General features: G+C 42.1%; 1 protein-coding gene across 1 annotated transcript in view; it reads left to right on the top strand.

The window, feature by feature from the left end:
- The first annotated feature begins 562 nt into the window (after positions 1–562).
- AHCTF1 (AT-hook containing transcription factor 1) overlaps positions 563–24,981 on the top strand; it is a 78,171-nt gene continuing 53,752 nt past the window's right edge. Inside the window, 6 exon segments of the mRNA XM_053909422.1 lie at positions 563–729; positions 3,278–3,377; positions 12,437–12,561; positions 14,368–14,621; positions 18,411–18,588; positions 23,399–23,606. Of these exon segments, the coding sequence (XP_053765397.1) occupies positions 12,444–12,561; positions 14,368–14,621; positions 18,411–18,588; positions 23,399–23,606 (758 nt within the window). The 5' untranslated portion in view covers positions 563–729; positions 3,278–3,377; positions 12,437–12,443.

Here is a 24,981-nt window from a genome sequence, read left to right as displayed (position 1 = left end):
GGTATATAGGACTCGGTCGCTCGGCCCAGGGTAATGCTCAGAACAGGGCTGGCGGCGTCGGGGACGCGGAGTCGCGGGGAGGAGGACCCGGAACCGCCGCGGCGTTTGAGTCGCTGAACGGCGCGCCGGCCTGCAGCCGGCGGAGGCGCCCGCAGGGCTGTGGGGCTGCCGCGGCCGGCGAGGTCGCGGGCGGAGGCTGGAGGTTCGGTGCGGCGGCGGCGGCGAGCGCGCCCTGCCCGTGGCGGCGGCCGTGTCTCCCGGGAGATGCTGTGACGGCCCCGCGCGGGAGGAGCTCGCGCCCGGCCTCGCGCCCCCTGCACTCGGCCGTCCGCCCTGCGCAGGTAGGGGAAGGGCGGGAGGGGCCGGGCCGGCGCGCGAGGGCGGGTCCGCGCGGCCTGGGCCGCAGGGCCGCGGGCCTCCCCGCGCGCGGCCGGGGCGGCGGCCGGCGGGCGGACGCGGTTGGCGGCGGGGGGCGGTGCGTTCCGGGTCGGGGGGGGGGGGGGGGCCTCCGGCAGCGGGTTACATAACCACCTCCCGGCAGAGCGGCAGCACATGGCGGCGGAGAGGCGTTGCGGGGTCCACCCCCCACGACTTCCCCGCCGGCGTCCCGCCCGCGCCGTTCTCCGGGGCGGTGGAGACCTTGGCCGGCCTGTCCCCGGCCGGGCCTGCGGGGCCGTGGGGCCGCTCCTGCGCCGGCGTGCGCTCCACATGCTCCTGGGCCTGGCTCGGGTGAGTGGGGGCGCGGGGAGTGGAAAAGTGCGGCGTGGAACCGCAGGACGTCTTGGAGCGGCTGTTAATCTGCCTTCCGTGTCCCCCCTGCCAACCTGAGGACCGTCACTTTGTTACTAGTTGACTTCTGCGGGGCGGTGGGGGCGGCGGTGTGTGTGCTCAGCGCCAGCGGGGTCCATGCTCGCTGTTACCTTTTTTCAAATTGGCAGTTTGAGAAGTATTTGGAGGAACCCGGGTCCTTTAGGATAAAACCCAGGTCTCTCGGCAACTCTGAACTTCAGTTGATTCTCAAAATATGCTAAAGAACCAGCAGATTTTAAGAAGCTCTCATGAGCTTTGACTGTCTGGGTCAGTGACCGGGGGATGTCAAGCCCAGCTCAAGTTAATGCCCGCGGGATGCTCTAAGTGCGTTAAACGCCACCGGAGAAGTCTGCGTTCTCTCCATCCTGTAATTTTTGACCCCTTGTTTTTCCCCACAACCTACTACCGAAGTGTTCCCAGGTCGCAAGTCGGCAATAATTAAAATACATTTAAAAAATATTGTTCTTGGGGGATAGACTCCTCTTGATTAAAGAGGAAATAAACATTGTCTTCTGACCATGAAGATGTTCAGGGACTCCTCATTTTTCTTGAGAAGGAAGACTGACTTCCCCAGGTTAGGTCAGCGGTCTCTAGAGTATACGTCTGTTCTGTCCAGTCTCAACTGTGCTTCAGCTCTTCCAGAAAGCTCCCCCACTGCTGGGCCCATTTTCTTGGAAATGTATTTCTTGCTCTTTTGCTTGGAGCCTTGGGCGCGGTACCTGCTTTCTTTCAAGTTCTCAAATTTCACACCTTCCTCAGCTTAAATGCCATCTTTTCTAGGGACTTTTTCATTTCCCCTTCTCCCACATCATTTATCTTCTCTTGTAGCATTTATTTGTGTCTAATATTCTGTCCTTGATTATGTATCTCCTAGAACGCAACTCTTTGAGGTCAGGAAGCGGGTCATCTCTCTGCCCTTGCATTCCCTTCCCGGCACAACTTTTTAAAAGTGCTTGGAGCTTCAAAAATGTTTGAGTTAACTTTGAAAGAGCAGCCACTACAAGGCTGGGGATTTCAGAGTCCACTGGCAGCTTCTATGTGCATCATAATTCTTAGTCTTTACTGAAAAGAGCCAAAAAAAGTAAAAATGCATACAAAATGTTCTGTAGATGTTTGTTCAGTATATGTTACACTAGAATTACTGAATTTTTTGGTGGAATTCAGCTGCTTTCGAGCATATGTATGTTTTCTACAGAACTGATTTGTGGTATTCTGTTGCTAATAAAATCTTTCCTAGTAATTTTGTGAATTTTGTTTTGCTTCTTAATGTGGAGACAACATGTGTTTAAAAATACTTAAAAATAAGTTGGATCCAGTACTGGAACCCAATATTGAGCCTTTTCTTTTTAAAGTCATTTTTTTTTTTTAAGTTTATTTTTATTTTGAGAGAGACAGAGACAGCGCAGGTGGAGGAGGGGCAGAGAGGGAGGCAGAGAATCCCAAGCTGGCTCAGCGCTGAGAGTGCAGGGCTCAAACGCACAAAACCATGAGATCATGACCTGAGCCGATACCAAGAGCTGGACGCTTAACCGACTGACCCACCCAGGTGCCCCGTGAGCTTTTTCTTTTTAATAGACTTCATTTTTTAGAGCCGTTCTGCTCACAGAATTGAGTGGTAGGTACAGGGAGTTCGGTACACTTTCCCCCATTAGCAACATCCCCCGCTAGCGTAGAACACTTGTTACCGTTGATGAACCCACATAGACACGTCATTGTCACCCAAGTCCATAGTTTGTATTAGGGTTCACTCTTGGTGGTGTGTGTTCTGTGGGTTTGGGACAGGTGTATAATGACATAGATCCACCATGCTAGGAGCATTCAGAGTAGTTTTTACTGTTCTAGAAATTCTGTGTGCTCTGCCTCGTCCTCTGCTCACTGCTAACCCCTGGCGACCACTGCTTTTTTTTTTTTTTTTTTTTTTTTTTTTTTTTACCGTCTCCATAGTTTTGCTTTTTCCAGAATTGTCATGTAGTTGGAATCATGCAGCGCAGTCTGAGCCCTTTCAGGTTGCCTTTTTTCACTTAGTAAGAATTCATTTGCGTTTCCTCCATGTCCTTTCATGGCTTGATAGCTCATTTCTTTTTCCAAGTTTTATTTGTTTGGTTTTTAAGTAATCTCTGTGCCCAATGCGGGGCTCCCAACTCAGGACCCTGAGATCAAGAGTTGCATGCTCTACTAACCAAGCCAGCAAGGCACCGTGCTCATTTCTTTTTAGTACTGAACAAATTCCATTGTCTAGATGTTCCACCATTTAGTCAACCCTTCGTTCATTCTGAAGGACATTCAAAAGGACACCTTAGTCCTTAGTCCTCATACCTGTGAGGAAAGCTGTTTTAACACCTTTGTGTCGTCTCTTGTGTGGACATAAGTTTTCACCTCCTTTGAGTAAATGCCAAGAAGTATGATGGCTGGATCGTATGGTAAGAATATGTTTAGTTCTGAAAGAAACTGCCAAATTATCTTCCAGAGTGGCCGTTTCCACCAGCGGTGAAGGAGAGTTCCCGTTGCTCCACACCCTCACCAGCATTTGGTGGTGTCAGTGTTCCGGATTTGGGCCCTTCTAAAAGGTGTGCGGTGGTATCTCATTGTTTCAATACGCATTTCTCTGATGACAGATGCTGTGGAGCTTCTTTTCATGTGTTTGCTATCCGCGTATCTTCATTAGTGAAGTGTCTGGTAAGGCCTTTGGCCTTTTTAAAAAAATTTTTTGTTCTTGTAAGGTTTGTTTATTTTTGAGAGAGAGCGAGTGAGCGCGCACAGGCGAGCAGGGGAGGGGCAGAGAGAGGGAGACACAGAATCTGAACAGGCTCCAGGCTCTGAGCCGGCAGCACCGAGCTCTGTGGGGCTCGAACTCACAAACTGAGATCAGGACCTGAGCTGAAGTCAGACGCTTAACTGAGCCACAGGTGCCTCTGGCCATTTTTTAAATTGGGTTGTTTTCCTGTTGGTTTTTCAGAATACTGAGTTTTTAAAAATTGATTTTATTGTTCAACATGTCTATTTCTGTTCCCTGCTAGTATCTGGCTGTCCTGACTCACCGTGTTTTAGGTCTGTTAGTTGCAAGGCATTGTGACTGTCTGGAATTCACAGGAACAAGATATGCTTTTTGACGTGTAGGAATTCATATGATGATGGGGAAGACCGGCAAACATAAGTAATGAATTTCAAAAATAATATTTATGATTGCTTACCTAAAGGTGGAAAGGAGCGAGCTCAGAGATCCGATTAAGTGGGAAAGGATGGGTCTATCCAGACCACGCTGGGAATTTAGCGTTTGAGTGGTGGACAGGGTCTTGGCAGATGGAGATGGAAAGGGTACAGCATAAAAGAGGGAAAGTACAAGGCTGTAGCAAACTGATGATGGTTTGGGGAGGCAACACTAAAGATAGTCTGGGGCTGCCAGCTTGTAGAGGACCTTCATTGCCTGAGGCTGAGGCTGTCGGTTTTTATTTTTTTTTTAATTAAAAAAAAATTTTTTTTAATCTTTATTTATTTTTGAGAGACAGAGTGTGAGTAGGGGAGAAGCAGAGAGAGAGGGAGACACGGAATGCGAAGCAGGCTCCGGGCTCCAAGCTGTCAGCACAGAGCTGGACACGGGGCTCAAACTCACGAACTGTGAGGTCATGACCTGAGCCGAAGTCTGACGCTCAGCCGCCTGAGCCACCCAGGAGCCCCGAGGCTGTTGGTTTTTGTATACGTAGTAGGGAATCATTGGAGGCTTTGGAGAAGGGAGTGACATAACCCATCTGTGCTTTATCAAAAAGATGAACAATATCTTTAGCTCATTGGCAGCCAGCACCACGTCATGCTCTGCCTACCTGGCCCTTGAGAAGGTGTTTAAACTTTCTAAATTCCCTTTCAGAGGCTGCCAGTGCTGGCATGTCACGAAGGCCGGGATTCTACTTAATCTTGTACGATACTGAGCTTGGCGGCTGAATGTGTGTTTGTGAACATGCATGTCTATATGGGATGTTCTTTCTAATCGTATAATTTTTAGAAGTTCTCTTCACTGTGCTTAAAATGTTAAAGTTCACACTAAATTTGGGATTCGAAAGGGCTTGCTTGAAACCAGTTTTTCCCCTGTAGATTCAAAGGCTAACTTGTAAATTTGAACAACTTTCTCTTTCATTCACTGAACACCTTTTCGAACTCCTTCACGTCGGGCACTATGATAAGCTAAGAGTTGGAGAGAGAAGTATTCACCTTTTCTAGAAGCTTGGGTGTGACATGAAGACCGTATAGAAGTGCAGCATTGCATGCACCAGTGAGTGGTAGGACTTGGACTTAAAGCCATTCTAATTCAAAGTTCCTGCCTTTTCTAGTACTCTGCATGGAACCTGTGATTATTGTTCACCTTGCTACTTCTCCTTGAGAAGCACCTTGAGAGCTTTGAGAAATTCTTTTCACTCTTGAGACAGGCATCAGCGTAGGGTGGAAGTTTGAGAACCCTGCTCTCATTCCGGACTAAAGGCTTAAATTCCTGTAGGTAGGTAGAAGCTAAGTGTAATTAACTTGCAGGACCAAGAAGTGGATTTTAATTGTTACCTTAATCCTGAGAAACAATTGAATAAAGAGGGGACATGGTGAGATGAAGATAGAAAAAGACTTAGGAGGAAGCTAGGATTTCAGCATTTCATTTTTGTGCATTTTAGCATATGGTAAGCATTTAGTCTCGGTTGAATGAATTAAGGAATAGATTCAGAATCGATAAACTGATTATCCCTTGAGTGTGGGGGGTTAAATAGGATCACTAAAGAAGTTAGCACCTTCAAGAATTCAAAGTTCTAGAGTCTTCACATTTAATTTCAAGTTTCTAAGGATAACACTAACCTAACATTGTTATACTGTTAACCTTTTGTGGAAATTTCTGGGCCGTAGGACAGATCTACAGTGTATTTGGGATTGCTGTAAAGGAGCACCTGTTGGGTGTGCTTGGATGTGTGGTGTTGAAGTGGCTGTAGGCTGTCTTGTTACCAGCCTGAGTTGAAAGGCGTTTGGTTAGAGCAAAAGTGGCAGAGCTTTGGAGAAGTATGGCTGCACCCTGGATGTACCTTTACAGAAATCTGTCCGCATTATGCACTTGTGACTGGGCCCAGCAGAGAGAACATCACACATCAATTTGAGAGAAGTACTTTTACAGAAAAGCTGGACCGCGAGTGTGCCTGAGAACCGGTGTGGCAGGCCTCTCCCCATGAAGACCAACACAACCTCACCACCTCCACCCCCATGTGCCACGTCTACTGACAAGAGTGTTGCAAAGCTTCAGCTCTAGTGGAAACAGCATCAGGTCTCTTTTCGCAGGCAGACCAGAGTGGACCCTAGTTGAAACTCGCCACACTGTGACCAAGGTCCAAACACTCCCCACTCAGGCGAGGAGAAATTCTGCAGAGGACTGATTTGAGAGAGCAGCCAAAACACAGCAGCCAAGTGCACACAGCATACACCAGAGACGCTTCCTGAAGTGCCAGGCCTTGGATAGTATATGACCTCTTCTTAGGATAGGCATTACTCTAAGGAGCGGTGTGTTAGGCTTTCCTAACAGAGAAGAAGACAGAGCCCTAAGACAAAATGTCAAGATGGAGGAATTCATCTCAAAAGAAAGCAAGAAAAGGTCATGGCCAGGGATCTGATCGAAACAGATACAAGTAATATGCCTGATCCAGAATTTAAAACAATCTCAAGGATACTAGCTGGGCTTGAGAAAAGCATAGGAGACACCAGGGAGTCCCTTACCCCAGAGATAAAAGGTGTAAAAACTAGTCAGGCTGAAATAAAAAATATTGTAACAAAGATGTGAAACCAATTGGATGTGATGGAAGAAGATGAAGAATGAATCGGTGATACAGAAGATACAATTATGGAAAGTAAGCTGAAAAGAAGAGGGAAAGAAAAAATATTGGATCACGAATGTAGACTTAGGGAACTCAGTGACTCCATAAAGCATAATAACATTCGTATCATAGAAGTCTCAGAAGAATACAGGGAAAAGGGGGCAAAGGTTTATTTGAAGAAATCATTGCTGAAAACTTAAGTAATCTGGAGAAGGAAATATATCCAAATCCAGGAGGCACAGAGAACTCCCAATAAGATCAACAAAAGCAGGTCAACAACAAGACATATCACAGTTAAATTTGCACAATGAGATAAAGAAGAAAATTTATTTTTGTCATAAGTGAAATAGTTCCGTCTCTGGTCTCTCACTTTTGTTAATCTATTTCTTTATGTTGGTAGTTTTTTTGTTTTTTGTTTTTTGTTTTTAATTCTTAGCAACCAGCTTTTGATTTCACTTCTTTTTCTTTTTATTATTATGATTTTTCTGTTTCATTAAATTCAACTCTTTTATTCCTTCTGCTGATGCTGGGTTTAATTTGTTCCTATTTGTCTAGTTTCTAAAGGTGGAAGCTTAGGTTACTGATCTGAAATCTTACAGAGGTTTGGTGCTATCACTTTCCCTCTAAGTACTGCTTTATAATGCATCACACAAATTTTGATACGTCATGTTTTCATTTTCATTCAGTTCAAAGTACTTTCATTTCCCTTTTGATCTCTTTGATCCATGGCTCATTTAGAAGTGTGTTATTTAGTATCCAGATATTTGTAAATTTTCCAGATGTTTTACTGCTTTTTAGTTTCCTTGTGAGCAGAGGAAAGGCTTTGTATGATTTGAATCCTTTTAAATTTGAGATTTTATGGCTCAGGATATAGTCTATCTTGGTAAATCATTTGTGTGCGTTTGAAAAGAGTGTGTAGTCTTTTGTTCTTGGGTAGAATCATCTATAAAAATCAATCAGGTTGGCCAGATGTGTTTAGGTCTTTTGTGTCCTTACTGCTCTTCTGTTTAGTTGTTCTATCACTTGTGGAGAGAGACGTGATGAAATCTCCAATTACAGCTGTGGGTTTTTATGTTTCTCCTTTCAGCTCCTAGTTTTTGCCTTATTTATTTTGAAGCTCTATTCAATATAAATGTTCAGGATTGTTAATGTTCACTTGGTGAGTTAAACACTGTATCATAATGAAATGAACCTTTTTATCCCTGGTAATATTCTTTGCTCTGAATTCTACTTTGATATTCATATGGCTGTTCTACCCTTTTTTTTTTTTTTTTAATTTTTTTTTCAACGTTTTTTATTTATTTTTGGGACAGAGAGAGACAGAGCATGAACGGGGGAGGGGCAGAGAGAGAGGGAGACACAGAATCGGAAACAGGCTCCAGGCTCCGAGCCATCAGCCCAGAGCCTGACGCGGGGCTCGAACTCACGGACCGCGAGATCGTGACCTGGCTGAAGTCGGACACTTAACCGACTGCGCCACCCAGGCGCCCCTACCCTTTTTTTTTTTTAATCAGTGGTAGCGTGATCTAGCTTCCATTTTTACTTTCAACCTAGCTAGCCTTTTTACTTAAACTCTTGCTTTAAAAAAAAAAAATTCAATCTGACAGTCTGCTTTTTAATTGGAACGTTAAAGTCATTTCATTAATGTGGATGTAATATGGCTAGGTTTAAATCTACCATCTTCCATTTTTTTTTTTTGTCCCATCTGTTCTTTCATTTTCCCTCTTTTTGTGCCATCTGTTGGATTAAGTTTTTATGGTGATATTTTATCTCTTTCACTGGTAAATTAGCGATGTAGTTCAGTGCATGTGTGTGTTCAGTGGTTGTTCAAAGGTTTACTGTGTACATCTTTAAATTATTGCCGTCTACCTTCAAACAGCATTAGAGCATTTGACATACAGTATAAGAACTTTGTAACTGTGCTTCCATTTCTCCTCTCAAAGCCTTGTGTTATTGTCATTTGTTTAACTTGTAAATATGTTATAAATTACATATATTACTGTCATTTTTGCTTCAAATAGATAATTGTCTTCTAAGGAGATAATTGCCAGTTTTTGGTGGTCTGTATTCTTTTGTGTAGATCTAGATTTCCATTTGGTATCATTTTATTTCGTCCTGAAGGAATTTCTTTAACATTCCTTGTAGTGCAGATCTACTTTATTTTACCTTTTTTTTTTAAATGTATTTTCAAGTTAGCTAACATACAGTGTAGTCTTGGCTTCAGGAATAGATGCCAGTGATTCATGACTTGTATATAACACTCAGTGCTCATCCCAACAAGTGCCTTCCTTAATGCCCATCACCTTTCCCCTCCCACCCCCATCAACCCTCATTTTGTTTTCTGTATTTAAGTGATGTTTTCACTGGATGTAGAATTCTAGCCTGACAGCTTTTTTTTTTCAGTTCCATTGTTTTCTTTCAGTTATTGTTCCATTGTCTTCTGGCTTGCATCATTTTCCACAAGAAGTCTCCTGTCATTATTACCTTTTTCCTCTTTGCAGTGTGACACTTTTAAGATTTTGTCCCTTGATGAGGATGTATTGGGGGGGAGTTTCTTCGTGTTTCTGGTGCTTGAGGTTTAGCGACCTTTTTGATGGTGGGTTTATAGTTTTCATCAAATTTGGAAAATGTTGGCCGATAGTTTTGAAATATACCTATTCTCTCTTTTTGGAGATTGCTTTTGCATATATTAGGGTACTTAATATTGTCCCACAGCCCACTGATGCTCTGTTCTTGCCCTTTCTGCCCCAGCCTTTTTTCTCTTGGTGCTTCATTTTAGATCATTTCTATTGTGGATGTTTACATTCAGTAATACTTTCTGTGTCTGTCTATGAATCTCTTTCAGCATATTTCTCATCTCTAGAAGTTTGACTTAGTCTTTTTAAATATCTTCTGAGTCTGAGTCTTTCCTTGATGTGCTTATGCTTTCCTCTGTCTTCTTGGACATGGGGATTATAGCTAGAATAACTGATTTCGAGTCCTCATCTGGTAATTCCAACTTCTGTGTCACTTCCTGGTCTGTTTCTATTGGTTAGGCCCCCGCCCCCCCCCTTATTATAGGTCATATTTTCCCACTTCTTTTGCATGCCTGACAATTTTTGACTGGCTGCCAGATACTGTGAATTTCACTTTCTTGAGTACTGAATATTTTTTTGCATTCCTTTATATATTCTTGAGGCTTCCTTGTTCTAGGGTGCAGCTTAGTTATTTGGAAACAGTTTGATTGTTTTGAGGCTTGCTTTTGTTTATACAGGACCAGAATGAGTATTAGACAAGGGCTAATTTTACCCCCCCCCCCCCCCCCCCCCCCGCCCCCACTGAAGCAATCAACACCATTCCAAGTACTCTACTCAGTCCTCATGTATTATAAGGCTTTTCCATTCTGGAGCTATTCCTGGCCTTCTGTAAGCTTTAGGGACTGTTTCCCTTCTGTTTTTCCAGTGATCCATTCCTTGGCCTCTGGTGGTTTCCTTACATGCTTACGCTGATCATATGAAGATTCAGGGAACCCACTGCAGATATCTGCATCTCTTTGCATCTCAGATCTTTTATCGGATCACCATTCTACCTGAAGCCTTCTATAGATAATCTTTTCAAACTCTCGTTAAGGGAGAGTTTATTTGTGGTGAACTCTGTTTTTCTAAAAACGTGTTTCATATCTAACGATAACTTCAGTGATCTATAATTATATGTTGACAGCTATTTTTGCTTAGAATTTTGAAGATATTCCAGACTTCTGGCTTTCACTGTTGTTGAAAAGTCATTTCTTTTTATTCTGTATAGGATTCACTGGTCCTCCTGATTCCAAAGAATTGGTGTGTCCAAGTCTGAGAAGTATCTTTCAGAATATTGCTTCTACCTTATCATTTAATGTTATATTCTGAGGGATTTGGAATAAACATATGTTGGCCCTTCTCCCTCTCTCGTTTCTAACTTTTTTAAGACTTTATTTTTAAGTAATCTCTACCCAATTGGGGGCTCAAACTCCCAGTCCCAAGATCAGGAGTTGGATGCTTCACCGACTGAGCCAGCCAGGCGCCCGTCTTGGCTATAACTTCCAACTGCTCATTTCTTTTTCTCTGTCTTAGGTTCTGCAAGAGTTTTGGGGCTCTCTTTCTCTTTCTAGTATGCGATGTTACTTATTTTTTGATTTGGTTTTTGTTGACTTTAGGTACAAAAGGACTATTTGCTGAGTGGATATGAAAAAGAATATTTGTAAGTTACAAAGAATCTTGGTGCAGTGAATACGTGTCTGCTCACTGTGGGGTTTTAGAGAAAGAACATTACTTTGGAGTCCTTGCGTTTCCGTCCCTTTCCCTCTTAAACTACTGTTGGGTTTTTGTGTTTATGGTTTCCTTGTTTTATTCATAGTTTTGCTATACATGTTTGTATTCTTAGGTATTATTTTGCTTAGTTTCACAGCCTTTTTAACTCTATGTAAATGTAATCATTCTGCGTGTATTTTCTCCTTTTATTGTTTAGTGTCGTACTCTGGCGTTTTTCCATCTTGTTGCATATGCCACAGTTCTTATAACTCCATTGAGGTTTTTTCTCCGTTGAGTTCTCAATTTTACTTAATTTTTTATTCCATAAGTTCTCTAGTTTTTGTCAAATCTGCTTGACTACTTTTCATTATTTTTGTGAAGTTTCTTCCTCATTAGCAAGCTAGAACTTTGATTTCTTTAAACCTATTAAACGTAATTTCTGTTCTCTGATCGTTTTCAACATCTGAAGCAGATTCTGCTGGCTGTTGATCATGGTATCCTTGTTACAGTTTGTTATTTGACTGTGAGCTCATTTTCTTGGAATTTCATCTTTGAGAATTCTTTGAGATTCTGGAGACTGTTTGGTGGTTTCTGTGGATTGTGTGGAGCATTACCAACCTGAGAAAAATTTATAAGAAATCCTTCCCTGGGTGTTTTCAGATAACGTAGCTTGAATTCTGGCCACCAATTTGTGTGAAGGGAAATTTTCTGAATAGAGACTCACAGTCATGGTCAAAACGGGCAGCATTATTGCTCCCGTCTTGCACACTGGGTGCTTTTCTCGCTGGCCTCGGTGCCGATGATACAGCCTGTGGAGTTCAGTGGGGGGGCTCTTAGCTTGCCTTGGCTCTGCCAGCCCTTGGCTTTACCTTCTGCCTCCGTGGATCTCAAGAGTCTCAGAAGAAGATCACAGTCACCGGCAGTGGATTTGGTAGCTAATTTCCAAAATTCCTGCCGTCTCTTCGTGTTTGACGTTGCCGATTTCATTCAACAAGTGGTATTTTAACCATTATTTTTGGTCGTTGACAATAGAAGGGTCATTCCAGCAATCTGATCTTCTATACGTTGGAAGTGAAAGATAATTTTCAGTTTTTTTTCTATCCAGTTAAAGATCTGTCCCAAACTCAATTCCTGAGATTATTGTGTATTTGGACTCTTTTTGTGGACTTTCTCCCCCTTTCCCGTAGCAGTAGTTTTTGTAAAATTCATCAGCTTTTCCTGTTTGTGTGTGAAGTGTTCTTTCAGAGTAAGTCAGGCAATAAGATTAATTGCACAGAACCAGGCTTCAAACAGTCTGGGGAATCATGTATATCCTTAGGCCATCTGGCTTAATAAATCTTCACTCCAAAAGCCGTTGGGAAACATTTTATTAGGAGGGAGTACCTCAGACCCAGAAGCACATAAAATGTGTTTTATGATCAGATTTTAGTTTTAGTTTATTTACTCTCGTGTGGTGGCTGTTTCTTTTTTTCTTCTGGCTTAGGCATATTGTAGTACGAATATAATGTTATCTCTTACAAATACTTACAGTGAAAGCATGCGCGGCCTAACAGCACAGGTGACGGCTCTCCTGCGCTTGCCAGAGGTGACCGTGCAAGCCTTTGCGGAAGATGGAGTGACGTCAGAATGTGTGCTTCATGGCAAGCTCACTCCAGGTAAAATAACGTTACTGAAAATTTACTGATGTGATTGATTTGTAAGAGAATAATAAGCACGTATTGTAATTTCCTTTAACGTGGGAGAAAACCGCGACACCCAGTTGTAGTCGTCTTAGGTAAACATCTAGCAGCTACAGCTGCATGTGTAATAACACCCGAATACTCGAGAACACATTTCCGGTGACCTTGGGTGGGTTTTTCCTTATTAAAAATGCTGTGCGTTTTTTATCTCTACACTACGTATATGCTATATCTTTTAGTATTGAATGTTTAATATCGAGTGTTCATATTTAGAAGGCAGAAATAATACACAGCTGTTATTTCTTTATAATCAGTAAGTTTTATTGGTGATGAATTTGGATTAGAATCTGAATAGTCTTAGAGTAGAAAAATCTGATTGTAGGGCCCCGAGTAGTATCCAGAAAGTCTTACTTATTAATTCCATTAACTTGAACAAGATATTAATAGATAGTTTTGGTCATATAATAGAACAGAAAACCATACCGGAGTAGCCATCAAATTGTGGATTTCAGTCTAGCGAAAGGTGCTGCAGGCGCCTTTTCTGAAAATGAATTTCACAGCCATCCATCCTGGCGGGTAGACAGTAAGACATATGGGTCACGTGGCTATTTACAGTGCCAACCTCTTGAATATTGACAGTAGTGACGGTACTTACTGTCGTGCCAGGCACTGTAACAACTTCAACTGAGATATTAGACTCTTCTAAGTAGACACTCTTCTGTGCAGCTAAGAATCCAATAGGTTAAGTCACCTGCTCCCAGTTGGGCCGATAGCAAGTGGTGAAAATTATCTCTGAATCCATGTGTTCTGGGTGCCCGTTGTGCCACGCTATTTCCTTAAACCGTAGAGGCTCCCGTAGCTGTAACCTGGCTTATCCAGCTGTGTACTTGGATGCGTGGTAGACCTCACAGATTTACAAGTTACCATTGACCCAGCTGCTCAAGGGAAAATTCGAGTCTGTTCTTGATTCTTGTTTTACTTCCTCCCCATATCTTCATCAGCAAGCACAGCCTTTTAGTCCTGTCTCTAAGATGAATCTCTAGTCAGTCCATTTTTTTTTCATTCACGGTCGCCGACCAGGCATAGGGTGTCGTCTCCGCACCTGTGTCCTGTGCTCCTTCTTGTCCCTTTTCTGCTTAGCAGCGAGGGTAACATTTGAAAACAGGAATCAGATAGGTTAAAAAGCTCCGATTACTTTACGTTGTGTACATGATAAGATCCAAACATGGCTGGTGAGGGGTTCAGAAGGGCTTCTGGCATTTCCTATTGTTATACTAGTTATGTCTTGTCTTCTCAGTTAGATTTTGAACTCTTCGGGGATAGACTCATGGGTTACGTTGTATGAGCCTCGGAGCGCCTCGTTTAACTCTTGAGGTATAATGTATTGAAAGTGTGAGCTGTGGAGTTAGGCTTGTGATGCACTTCTGGCCGCGGTATTTGTAGCCATATGGCTGGGGACACGTTAGTTAACCGTGTGAAAGTCCAGGTGCTTTTTCTCTGTATTGGGGTGTGACAAGGACTAAATGAGATGGTCTGTTTTAGCAGATAGCGTGGTGCCTTTACCCAAATGTTCACTTTATCATTGAGATAATAGTTGTCTAATATATTTTACTCATCTTTGGACCACTGTGTTCTATAAATGGTTAGATTTCACTTTAGAGATAATGCGTCAAGTTATACATAATGAGCTACGTGTCATATGTGTAAAACATCTAACTTCTGTCTAGTTACGCGGTGTACCTCGAAATAAGCAATGTTTTTGCTGTTTTCTTCTTCTTCTAGGGAGAAACGCACTTGCTTGCCTGGCTTGTGGTCCACAACTTGAGGTAGTAAACTTTCTCACAGGAGCGCGGTTGTCTGCATATCGATTCAATGGAGTGAGTCAGCAGCCTCCTGTCGTCCTGGCTATGAAGGAGTTCTCCTGGCAGAAGAGAACCGGGTTGTTAATCGGACTAGAGGAAGCAGAAGGGAGTGTTCTCTGCCTTTATGACCTTGGTGTGTCCAGAGTGGTTAAAGCCGTTGTTCTTCCTGGAAGGGTAGGTACTGTTTTTTGTTTTTAATAATTTCTTTTTTAACGCTAATTTATTATTGAGAGACAGAACATGAGCACAGGAGGGGCAGAGAGAGGGGGAGACACACAGTCCAAAGCAGGCTCCAGGCTCTGAGCTGTCAGCACAGAGCCCAGTTCGGGGCTCGAGTTCACAAACCGTGAGATCATGACCTGAGCCGAAGTCAGACGCTTAACCGACTGAGCCACCCAGGAGCCCCGGGTAGGTACTGCTTAAGATTCGTGAGCATTCTGCTTTCAGAACTAAGCCCCTGCTGGTCACACAGGTGTGTTCGCTTTGTGAAAATTCATTGAGCTATACATTTTTATAATTCATTTACTTTTGTGGAATCGTTGTTTTTCATTAAAAGTTCAAAATACAGAGGTTAAAGGCAGTATGTTATCGAAAGAACATTAATTTCTTGGGGCGCCTGGGGGGCTCAGTCGGTGGGGCGTCCGACTTCGCCTCAGGTCATGATCTCACGGTTCGTGGGTTCGAGCCCCGCGTCGGGCTCTGTGCTGACAGCTCAGAGCGTGAAGCCTGCTTCGGATTCTGTCTCCCTCGCTCTGCCCTTCTCCTGCTCACGTTCTGCCTCTCAAAAATAAATAAATATTAAAAAAAAAATTTAATAATGCTGTGGACTAGATGTCTAGATTATCATGGAGCCATTCAGTAATTTATGCAATTACTTCATGCAGTAATACAAAAATTGATAATAATATAAATTCCAACATTTGAGGTATTCTTTTAAATTTCCCCTGACTACTCAATATATGTCATTCATTTACTTTTTTATCAATAATAAAAATTAAATTTCTCTACAAAAAAAAAAATTTAAGAAAGAACGTTAAGTTCTTTTCGATAACAAGTAACAAATAGAACTTTTTATACTTGGTTAGAAAATTGCAAAGTGAAAATAGGGATGACCTAGTTGTTCTGATGCTCTTTTGTATGAAGAGGGTCATCTGTGTCTTGTCGTCTTCACTTGTGTTTTACGAGGACACTGGAAGTTTATATTAAAATATTCATTACTATAGTGTTTTTTCGGTTTGTTTTTTCTTTTTAATTTGAGACTGTAGCCTTGGAGCAGTGGGGGAAATATGTCTTTACTGTTGTTTAAGAGTTGAATGTTTGTTGTTGTTTTTTTAAGAGTCAAATGATATTTAAATAATGGATTCATTTAAAAAAATTTTGGGGGGCACCTGGGTGGCCCAGTCGGTTAAGCGTCCGACTTCGGCTCAGTTCATGATCTCGCGATTCGTGAGTTCGAGCCCTGCCTCGGGCTCTGTGCTGACAGCCTGGAGCCTGCTTCGGATTCTGGGTCTCTCTCTCTCTCTCTCTCTCTCTGCCCCTCCCTTGCTTACGCACTCTCGCACTGTCTGTTTCTCTGTCTCAAGAATAAATACTAAAAGAAAAATAAAAATAAATTTTTTTTAACATTTATTCATTTTTGACAGAATGTGAGCAGGGGAGGGGCAGAGAGAGGGAGACACAGACTCCAAAGCAGGCTCCAGGCTCCGAGCTGTCAACACAGAGCCCGAGGCGGGGCTCGAACTCACAGGGAGATCGTGACCTGAGCCAAAGTCAGTCCCTTAACTGAATGACCCAGGCGCCCCTAGAATAGAATTTTTAAAGTTAAAAGGGAGGTAAATGTCAAAATACTATGTTTTCACAGTTTGAGGAAACTGATGCAGTGGGCAGTGTTGGGGTCTGAAGTGGTCATAGCCTGGTATCTTAAATGTACTTACTTGCCAGTGTTGATTTTAAAGTCAGAATTAATTTAGCAGTTTATTGAGTGCTTACTGTCAGTCAAGCTGTGTCCTAAATTTTGGAGATAAATAGAACTTGGTCTATGCTGTTGAAAAAGCTAGTCATCTAGTGGGAAAAGACAGGTAATAAGATTACAGCCTAAATCCAGTAAGTATTTTGTTTGATAAACTCAAGCACACGGAACATGGAAACACCTGGATGATTTCTGCTTATAGAGGTTGGACATTTTAGGCAAAGAGACCAGCATGTAAAAAGTCCTAGTATGTGGAACATTTAGGAACTGGGCTTATTTAGAATGGCTGCGGGAGGGGACAGAGGAGGTGGGGTCTAGGAATGGTGAGGGTTGAGAGAGTGAATGGACGTGTTGCAGTTAGTGACCTCCACCTGAAGTCTTTGGTGAAGTCATTTTAAGTGCAAAGCAGAACTCTAGTATCAAAAGCTCGTTGGATCGGAGTAGTTCAGGTAGCTGATGATAAGGAACCGGACAGGGAAATGACCGTGGATGTGGAGAGGACGGCACAGAAGTAGAGTACACTCAGGAGGTAACACGGACCGGCCCTGCCGATCACTTGGATGAGAGCACTTGAGAAGGAACAAGCGGTGGGTAGGTTCCTGGTGGCTCCCTTGCGTGGATGCTTGGTGTCCCATAGAAGACGGAATACAGAAGGGAAAGATTGGGAGGGGAGTGATAGATACCTTCAGAAGCATTTGGTCAACTAGTTGATTTGGGGCCAGGGCACAGTATCCCCTCTTAAATTTGTTTGCTTTTAAGTGTCTCATTTTAAAATTAATTAAGGTACCATTATCAGTTAATTCACATGGTATTTGTATGAGGAACGCAAACTGAGTTGGATTTCTTGACCATTCTGAGAGGATTGAAGAGACTGGGCTTTAGTATTTGTCGACATTATTACCAGAAGTTAGACGAGAAAGACAATCCGTGAAATCACAGCTTTCAGAGTTAGAAACTCTGTAGAATGTTCTGTATACCAATGAGCTATAGACAGCCAGGCTTTTTCTGTAATAATAAGTTACAGCCTGAAACAAACTTTTCACTCTGACATGAATGCATAACCCATTGATAGTAAATTTCCTCTTTTCTTTCTAGGACATTCATCAGCGTTACAATAGAAATCACTAAGTACTCAGTTTTCATATGTCATACCCAATTTTTGTGAATTAATAGGAAACTGAAAGGAAGTGAACTAGCAAATAAAATACAGACTATTAGGTACAGACATTTAAAATTTGACCATGAGGGGCACCTGGGCGGCTCAGTCAGTCGAGTGTCTGACTTCGGCTCAGGTCATGATCTCACGGTTCGTGCGTTCGAGCCCTGCTCGCTCAGAGTCTGGAGTCTGCTTCAGATTCTGTGTCCCTGTCTCACTCTGTCCCTCCCCTGCTCACGTTCTATCTCTTCTGTCTCTCTCAAGAATAAATAAACATTAAAAAATGTTTAAAAAAATAAATAAAAATAAAGGTTAGACCTCTTCAGGCTTTAAGGCATAAACAGGACTTTTATTTTTAAAGAGTAAACCCGTAAATTTTTCTTGATCAAGATTTCTTTTTACTCTTCCTCAGGAGAACAGGCTATATGATGAAGGAGTAGCTGGTTGACAGTTTTAAAGAGAAAAATCTAGGTTGGAGTTTAAATAACCCAAGTTAAACTTTCTAGGCTTCAGGGTGCTTCATCTTTAACAGGTACAATTATGCAGAATCCAATATCCAGGGTTACCGTGAGTGTTACGTGAACCAGTTAGTACAAGGCCTGGCGTGTAAGTTTTCATAAACGTCGACTATTATTCCAGCTGTACATTTTATATGGTGAAATGATGGTGTCATTTCTATTGTACCTGGAGTTTTCATTATGTTACTCAGATCCACAAGTCAAATACAAATTTATAATTCTCTGTTAGAAAATGTTTAAATCTATTATAGCTAGTAACCTGCTCCAACCTCCAGATTTTTCTGTTGTTTCATTGTATTTTTTCACTTTCTGCTTCCAAGGTAACTGCCATCGAGCCTGTTATTAACCACGGTGGAGCCAGCGCGAGCACTCAGCATTTGCACCCTGGCCTGCGGTGGCTCTTCGGTGTGGCGGCTGTGGTGACGGACGTCGGACGGGTCCTCCTCATTGACTTGTGTTTGGATGACTCGTGCGGCCAGAATGAAGTGGATGCGTCAGGTAATTATTTGGAACCTCGGACTGAGCGCCTGCATATTCTGATGCAACGGACCGGTTTTCCTTTTTCTTTTTTGTTTTTAATGTTTATTTACTTTTGAGAGAGAGAGGGACAGAGTGCCAGCGGGGGAGGTGCAGAGAGAGAAGGAGACACAGAATACAAGGTAGGCTCCAGGCTCCGAGCTGTCAGCACAGGACCCGACGCAGGGCTCGAACCCACGAACCGCGAGATCAGGACCTGAGCCGAAGTCGGAAGCTTCGGACCCAGGCACCCCTCACGGACCGGTTTTTCTTAAACAGTGAAAAATATTTATATAGAAGCTTCTGTGTACCTTTGTTTCTTTCACGGCTTGGACCTATTGTATTAGTGTTTTGGGGCACTGTGGAGACTTTTGCGTGAGTTACTCTGTTTATTGGTGAGGTACTAAAGTAGGTCTTGAAAGAGATTGAGGTCCAGATTTGCTTTAGATACACACTTGAACAATAGGTGTTATTACGTATACGCCAGGAGGAGGGCTGAAGGTATAGAATCTTGATTGTTATCAGACAGTATAAAATTATCCAGTGTGTCGGATCTAGCACACTGTTTTTGGCACACTGATTACGTGTCTGCGGTAAGACCAAGGCAGAAATAAAGTGATATAATAGGAAATAACACGGTAATTGAAGGTTTTCTTTCACAGAATGACATCCTAAAATAGAATTAATGCTACTCAGATTTTTAAAAAGTGAGGAGAGACAATTTTTCTCCTTTAATACTAATGTTTTTCTTTTATAAATCTCTTCTTTATCAAGTGCTTTCAGTTTTTTTATTTTTTTATTTTTTTAATGTTTATTTATTTTTGAGAGAGGAAGAGAGACAAAGCATGAGTGGGGAAGGGGCAGAGAGAGAGACACACACAGAATCCAAAGCAGGCACCAGGCTCTGGGATGAGAGCAGAGAGCCTGATGCGGGGCTCGAACCCACAAACTGTGAGATCATGACCTGAGCCGAAGTTGGACGCTTGACCGACCGAGCCACCCAGGCACCCCTCTTTGTCTTTTTCTGGGGCTTTTATAAGATTGGTTTATGCAGGGAGGAGAGCTAATCTAAAAGCCTTTTAAAAAATGTATGTATTATAAAGTTTCATGAAAGGACCATTTAATCTTGAGAACATTCTTGATTTTTAAAGCAGTCCTGTATTAGGGCAGATCTCTATCTATGGATCAGCTAAGAAAGATACAAACGATCATTTTTTTTTTTTTAACTTTTTTTAATGTTTTATTTATTTTTCTGAGAGAGAGAGACAGAGCATGAGGCAGTGAGGGGCAGAGTGAGTGAAGGACATAGAATCCAAAGCAGGCTCCAGGCTCTGAGCTGTCAGCACAGCGCCCAATGCAAGGCTCAAACCCACAAGCCGCGAGATCATGACCTGAGCCGAAGTCAGATGCTTAACCAACTCAGACACCCAGGTGCCCCGAGGTCTAATCTTCTTTAAAAGGACTTACTACTACAAACGATCATTGTTTTATCCCAATTTATAATGAGCATAACTAATAAAAATTGTCAGTGTGTAGTAAAACTGATTGTAACTGCAAGTAGTAAAAATTATATTTAACCAGAAATTTAAAAGCCAAATCAGATTTCTGAACATTTTATATTTTACCAATTTATGTAGTATGACTTAAAAATACTTGATTTGGCAGAAATAATGGTTACATGTACACTTAAAAAAAAATAACCCTGGGGGTGCCTGGGTGGCTCGGTTGGTTAAGCATCTAACTTCAGCTCAGGTCATGATCTCATGGTTCATGAGTTCAAGCCCCACATCGGGCTCTGTGCTGACAGCTCAGAGCTTGGAGCCTGCTTCAGATTCTCTCTCTCTCTCTCTCTCTCTCTCTCTCTCTCTCTCTCTGCCCCTACCCTGCTTGCACTCTGTCTCTCTCTCTCAAAAATAAATAAACATTAAAAAATTTAAAAACCTCACAATGATAAAAACTGTATCTGTAATTTTGATATGTACAAAGATCTGATAAACTCTGGGTAAAGTTAATGAAAAGAATTGACTCGCAGAAATCATAGTAACTGAAAGTGAATTTATAGAATATTAGAAATGCTTAAACTGCTCTTTACAGAAAATTGGTAGAGAAGTTAAATGGTCTTGATGGGGTTTTGTTTCAGAGTTTTGTAGATAACATCCTTCTAGATGTGAGGCTAATCAATATGATTGTATTCATAATTAAAGCTCTCTTCAGACCAAAATAGTAAAGTTAGAACATCCTTTATTTCAGAAGTCCACAACCAGTAGTGGAATTCAGGGCAAGGATAGTTTTTATAATGGAATTCTTTGGATCGTGATCAGAGATCGGAATCATTTCTCAGTTACAAGAATTATAAAGCCATTGAATAAAAAATTGGGGTTTAATGCAAAATTGGTTTTTTTGCTTATAAAAGATAAATAGTTATGATTATAACTATTTGGACTTCATTGTATACACCTAACATAGAAAATGAAATTCCTGATGTTTATTATACTATAAATACTGTTTTATGATATTTTCAACCTTAATGGTATTGTACATCTTTCCACATCAGTACAGTAGAGTCTATCTTACTCTCTTGAGTAAGAGTAAGTTTACATTATTCCATTGTATGAGCTATTTATTTTGGCAAAATTTAGTCACTTGCTCTTTGGAAAAATAATCAGAAGTGGAAGGGATCAGGAGGGTAATCGTTCAAGTACAATACGTGATTTTTCCCCTCTTCATAACAACAGCATTGAGGGAATCTGCCCTTGCACAAGGGTTATATCACTACATGGGCCTGAGTATTTTTCCTTTTTATGAAAGATTTCAGACATCTTCTGGTAGATAGAAGAATATAAGAATTTCCACGTCCGTCAACCTAAATTCAAGTTTGATTTCAGAACTTACCATGAGTGTCTTTTTTTTTCTTTTCCTTCTCCCCTACCTTTGCTTCTGAATTAATTTAAAGCAGATAATGGCTGTTTCACTATATAGTCACAATGCCATTACCAGTCCAGACTACATTAATAATAACTCCTTGGTGTAGTCTAGTAACTAATCCGTAAGTCAGATTGCTATGATGGCCTCTAGGGCAACTTTTTGCATTTGTATTGTTTGAGTCTGGATCTAAACAAGGTCCATGCATCACATGTGAGTTACATCTCGTATCTCCTTGAACATAGAGTGGTCCTCCCTCTTGCCTCTCCTTTTCTATTTGTAGTACCACTGCCTTGCTGAAGAAGTTAATCTGGTAGGATGCCCTACATTTTTGAATTATCGGAGTGTTTACACGTGGTGTCATTTACATTTTGCATTTTCTGCAAATGTAAGTTAGTTCTGACTAGAGTCAGATGTGACATCTGGCAGGGATACCTCAGAAGTGCTGGGTGTTTCATACTGTGTCCCGTCAGGAGGCACGTCGTGTCTCGTTTCACCTTTAGTGATCAGTAGGTCCAGGGGATGACCGCATGATTCTCCTTGGTAGAGTTTCCCCTCAACCTTTGTACCGGTGATTCTCAACCAGGGGTGACGTTTGCCCTTTAGGGGATCTTTGATGATGTCTCAGGACATTTTTGGTTGTTGCTCCTGGAGGGAGATGGTGTTAGTGACATCAGGTAGACAGAGGCCCGGGATGCAGTTTACCATCCCACAGCGCATAGGACCGTTCCTCAGCAAAGACTGATCTGATCCCGAGCGTCAGTAGAGCCAGTCAGTGTTGAAAACCCTACTTAAATTCATTGTTTCATCCATTTATAGAGCGTGTTTTGTTTTGTTTTAATTTCTTAATATTTATTTTTGGGAGAGAAACAGAGTGCAAGCTGGGGAGGGGCAGAGAGAGACAAGGAGACACAGAAACTGAAGCAGGCTCCAGGCTCTGAGCTTTCAGCACAGAGCTTGACGTGGGACTCGAACTCACAGGACTGCGAGATCATGACCCGAGCCGAAGTCGGACACTCAGCCGACTGAGCCACCCAGACAGCCCTCATCCATGGAGATTGTTACCTCAATCTCTTCATTCATTAGGGGATACAAAAATGATGATTTTGAAATTCTGTTAATCTAAGGAAGAAGTTTCTCATTAACCAGGGCTGTTTGTTTACCCTGAAATACAGTTTGTACAGAAAAGGCAGGATAAATGCTTACTATTTCTTTAAGTACTAATTTTCAGAGTAAGGAGCTGGTACTCAGGGACTTAAAATGGTTTATAGTAAGGTCTTTTGTAGGTGAGCAGGATAGGAACTCATGAAGTTTTATGAGTGTGTGTTTACTTAATGTGTTTCGTTCATTCATTTTCATTGTTTTTTTGATGTTCAAAATGTTATTTTTTACTAATGAAAACCCCTTCATTTAGTCTGACAAATCCCCTTTAGACTATGATAGCTTCCTCTGTTTCCGGCACGAGATGAACTAGGCTCATCTTACGTATTTCCTGCCCCAGACCTGGAACCGGCCACTGCTCCAAAGGGAATATTTAGGTTCTTAGTTCTAAATTTAAATAAAGAAACCATCAGCTTTGTTTCTGATTAGTAAGGAAATCGTTTAATACTTTAAAAAGAAGAGCATACTTTTGAGAATATTTGAAAACGTACCATGAGATTTTTTAAAAAAATTACACAACTAAATGTATTTTGAAAATCGTAGCGTTTGAACAGATACAGGTGGCTGTCGTATAGTTCAGCCTGCTTTGTCATCATGGATCTTGTCGTAATTGACCACAGTGGTCTTCAGCTGAAGCTTGCCTAGCAGGTGACCCGTTCCCTTTTGTGCTCTTTACGATTTGTTAATCTTACTCCCTTTGTGTCTCCAGACCTTGAAGTCGTCACCGGCATCCCAGCTGAGGTGCCGCACATCAGAGAGACCGTGATGCGGGCAGGGCGCCATCTGGGCCTCCAGCTCGCAAGCCCGTCCGGGACAGCTGCGTCGGCGCTCTGTTACATCGGCAGGACTAACCAGCTGGCCGTGGGCTTTTCCGATGGCTATCTAGCTCTGTGGAATATGAAAAGCATGAAAAGAGAGTAAGTACAACTTTTTTCTCGTTTGTTCATTGGTAGCTGCTTTCTGAATATAGCTCGTACTCAGGTATTACTATTTTAAAATTAGCGTAAAGAGAAAAAGGTAGGATAGGTGACCAGTTGAGTGTGAATAATTTCTTACTGCATGAAATCACAGCTTGATATAAAGGAATGATTTAGCACGTGAATTTAGGTCGAGTCTTTTGGTGTATATTTAAAAGACATTTCAGTTATTGTGTGCCATTTGCTAGTAAAACACCACTCTGTAAAGGTAAACGATATATTTACGGGGTGCGAATTCTGTCCAGAGTACTTTCCTTATAACCACACGTGTAAAGCTAATGGTAGAAGTTCTTGGTTGACGGAAAAACAGAGAGTTTTTTTGTTTTTTTTTTAATTTTTTTTTTTAAGTTTATTTATTTTTGGGACAGAGAGAGACAGAGCATGAATGGGGGAGGGTCAGAGAGAGAAGGAGACACAGAATCCGAAACAGGCTCCAGGCTCCGAGCTGTCAGCACAGAGCCCGATGCGGGGCTCGAACTCAGGGACCGCGAGATCATGACCTGAGCCGAAGTCGGCCGCTAAACCGACTGAGCACCCAGGCGCCCCAACAGAGACTTTTTTAAAATCAACGTTAAAAGATACCATGTTTTGAAATTTTTATCCTGTTTAAATTTCCCTCAGTTGTATCGATACTTTTTAAATTGGTATTTTTGGCGTTCAGATTGTTGAAGGCACGTGGCTGGCTCAGGCAGTAGGGCGTGCAGCTCTTAATCTTGAGGTTGTGAGTTTGAGCCCCACGTTGGGTGTGGAGATTATTTAAAAAAAAAAAAAAATTCATAAAAAGTCCTTAAAATGCTGTGGAATTGACCCTTTATTGAGGGAAGTAGCCCTTTACTGAGGAAGGTAGCAAATAGGCATTACAGACTTCTAGTCTGTATAGAGAGTTAAGTGGATGCCCATTTTTCTCCCAAGTTGTTAATTTGGTATTTTTTCATTTTTTTTCAAGGCCTATTGGAATATTTTCTTGAGTAATTTATCTTGCCAAAAAGTCAACAGTAGTCACTCTTCCAAACTTTCTGTTCCGTTATTCTCGCCAAGAAATTGGTACCTACCGGGCTCTTCTTGGTAATCAGTGTATGCCCTATGCCACGTTTGAAGCGGACGAGAAAAGAGAGGAGGAAACTAACGAGGTTCTCTCATCTCAAACCAGGCCCTTTGCTCACTGTTGCGTTCTTTGATAATATCAGAGAATGACAGGCTCTTGAAGTAACTTCCGTCCTTGCACCTCCTCAGAGCCCTTTCTTTTGGTCTGGGTTTTGCAAGGTACCCGTGATGAGGCGGTGGTGCTGTTGCCTGGTGGCCCCCGCGGGAAGGC

This window comes from Panthera pardus, unplaced genomic scaffold (assembly GCF_024362965.1).
Source record: "Panthera pardus isolate Hobbes unplaced genomic scaffold, ASM2436296v1 HiC_scaffold_21, whole genome shotgun sequence".
Lineage (NCBI taxonomy): Eukaryota > Metazoa > Chordata > Mammalia > Carnivora > Felidae > Panthera > Panthera pardus.
This window is presented reverse-complemented; position numbering and strand designations above follow the sequence as displayed.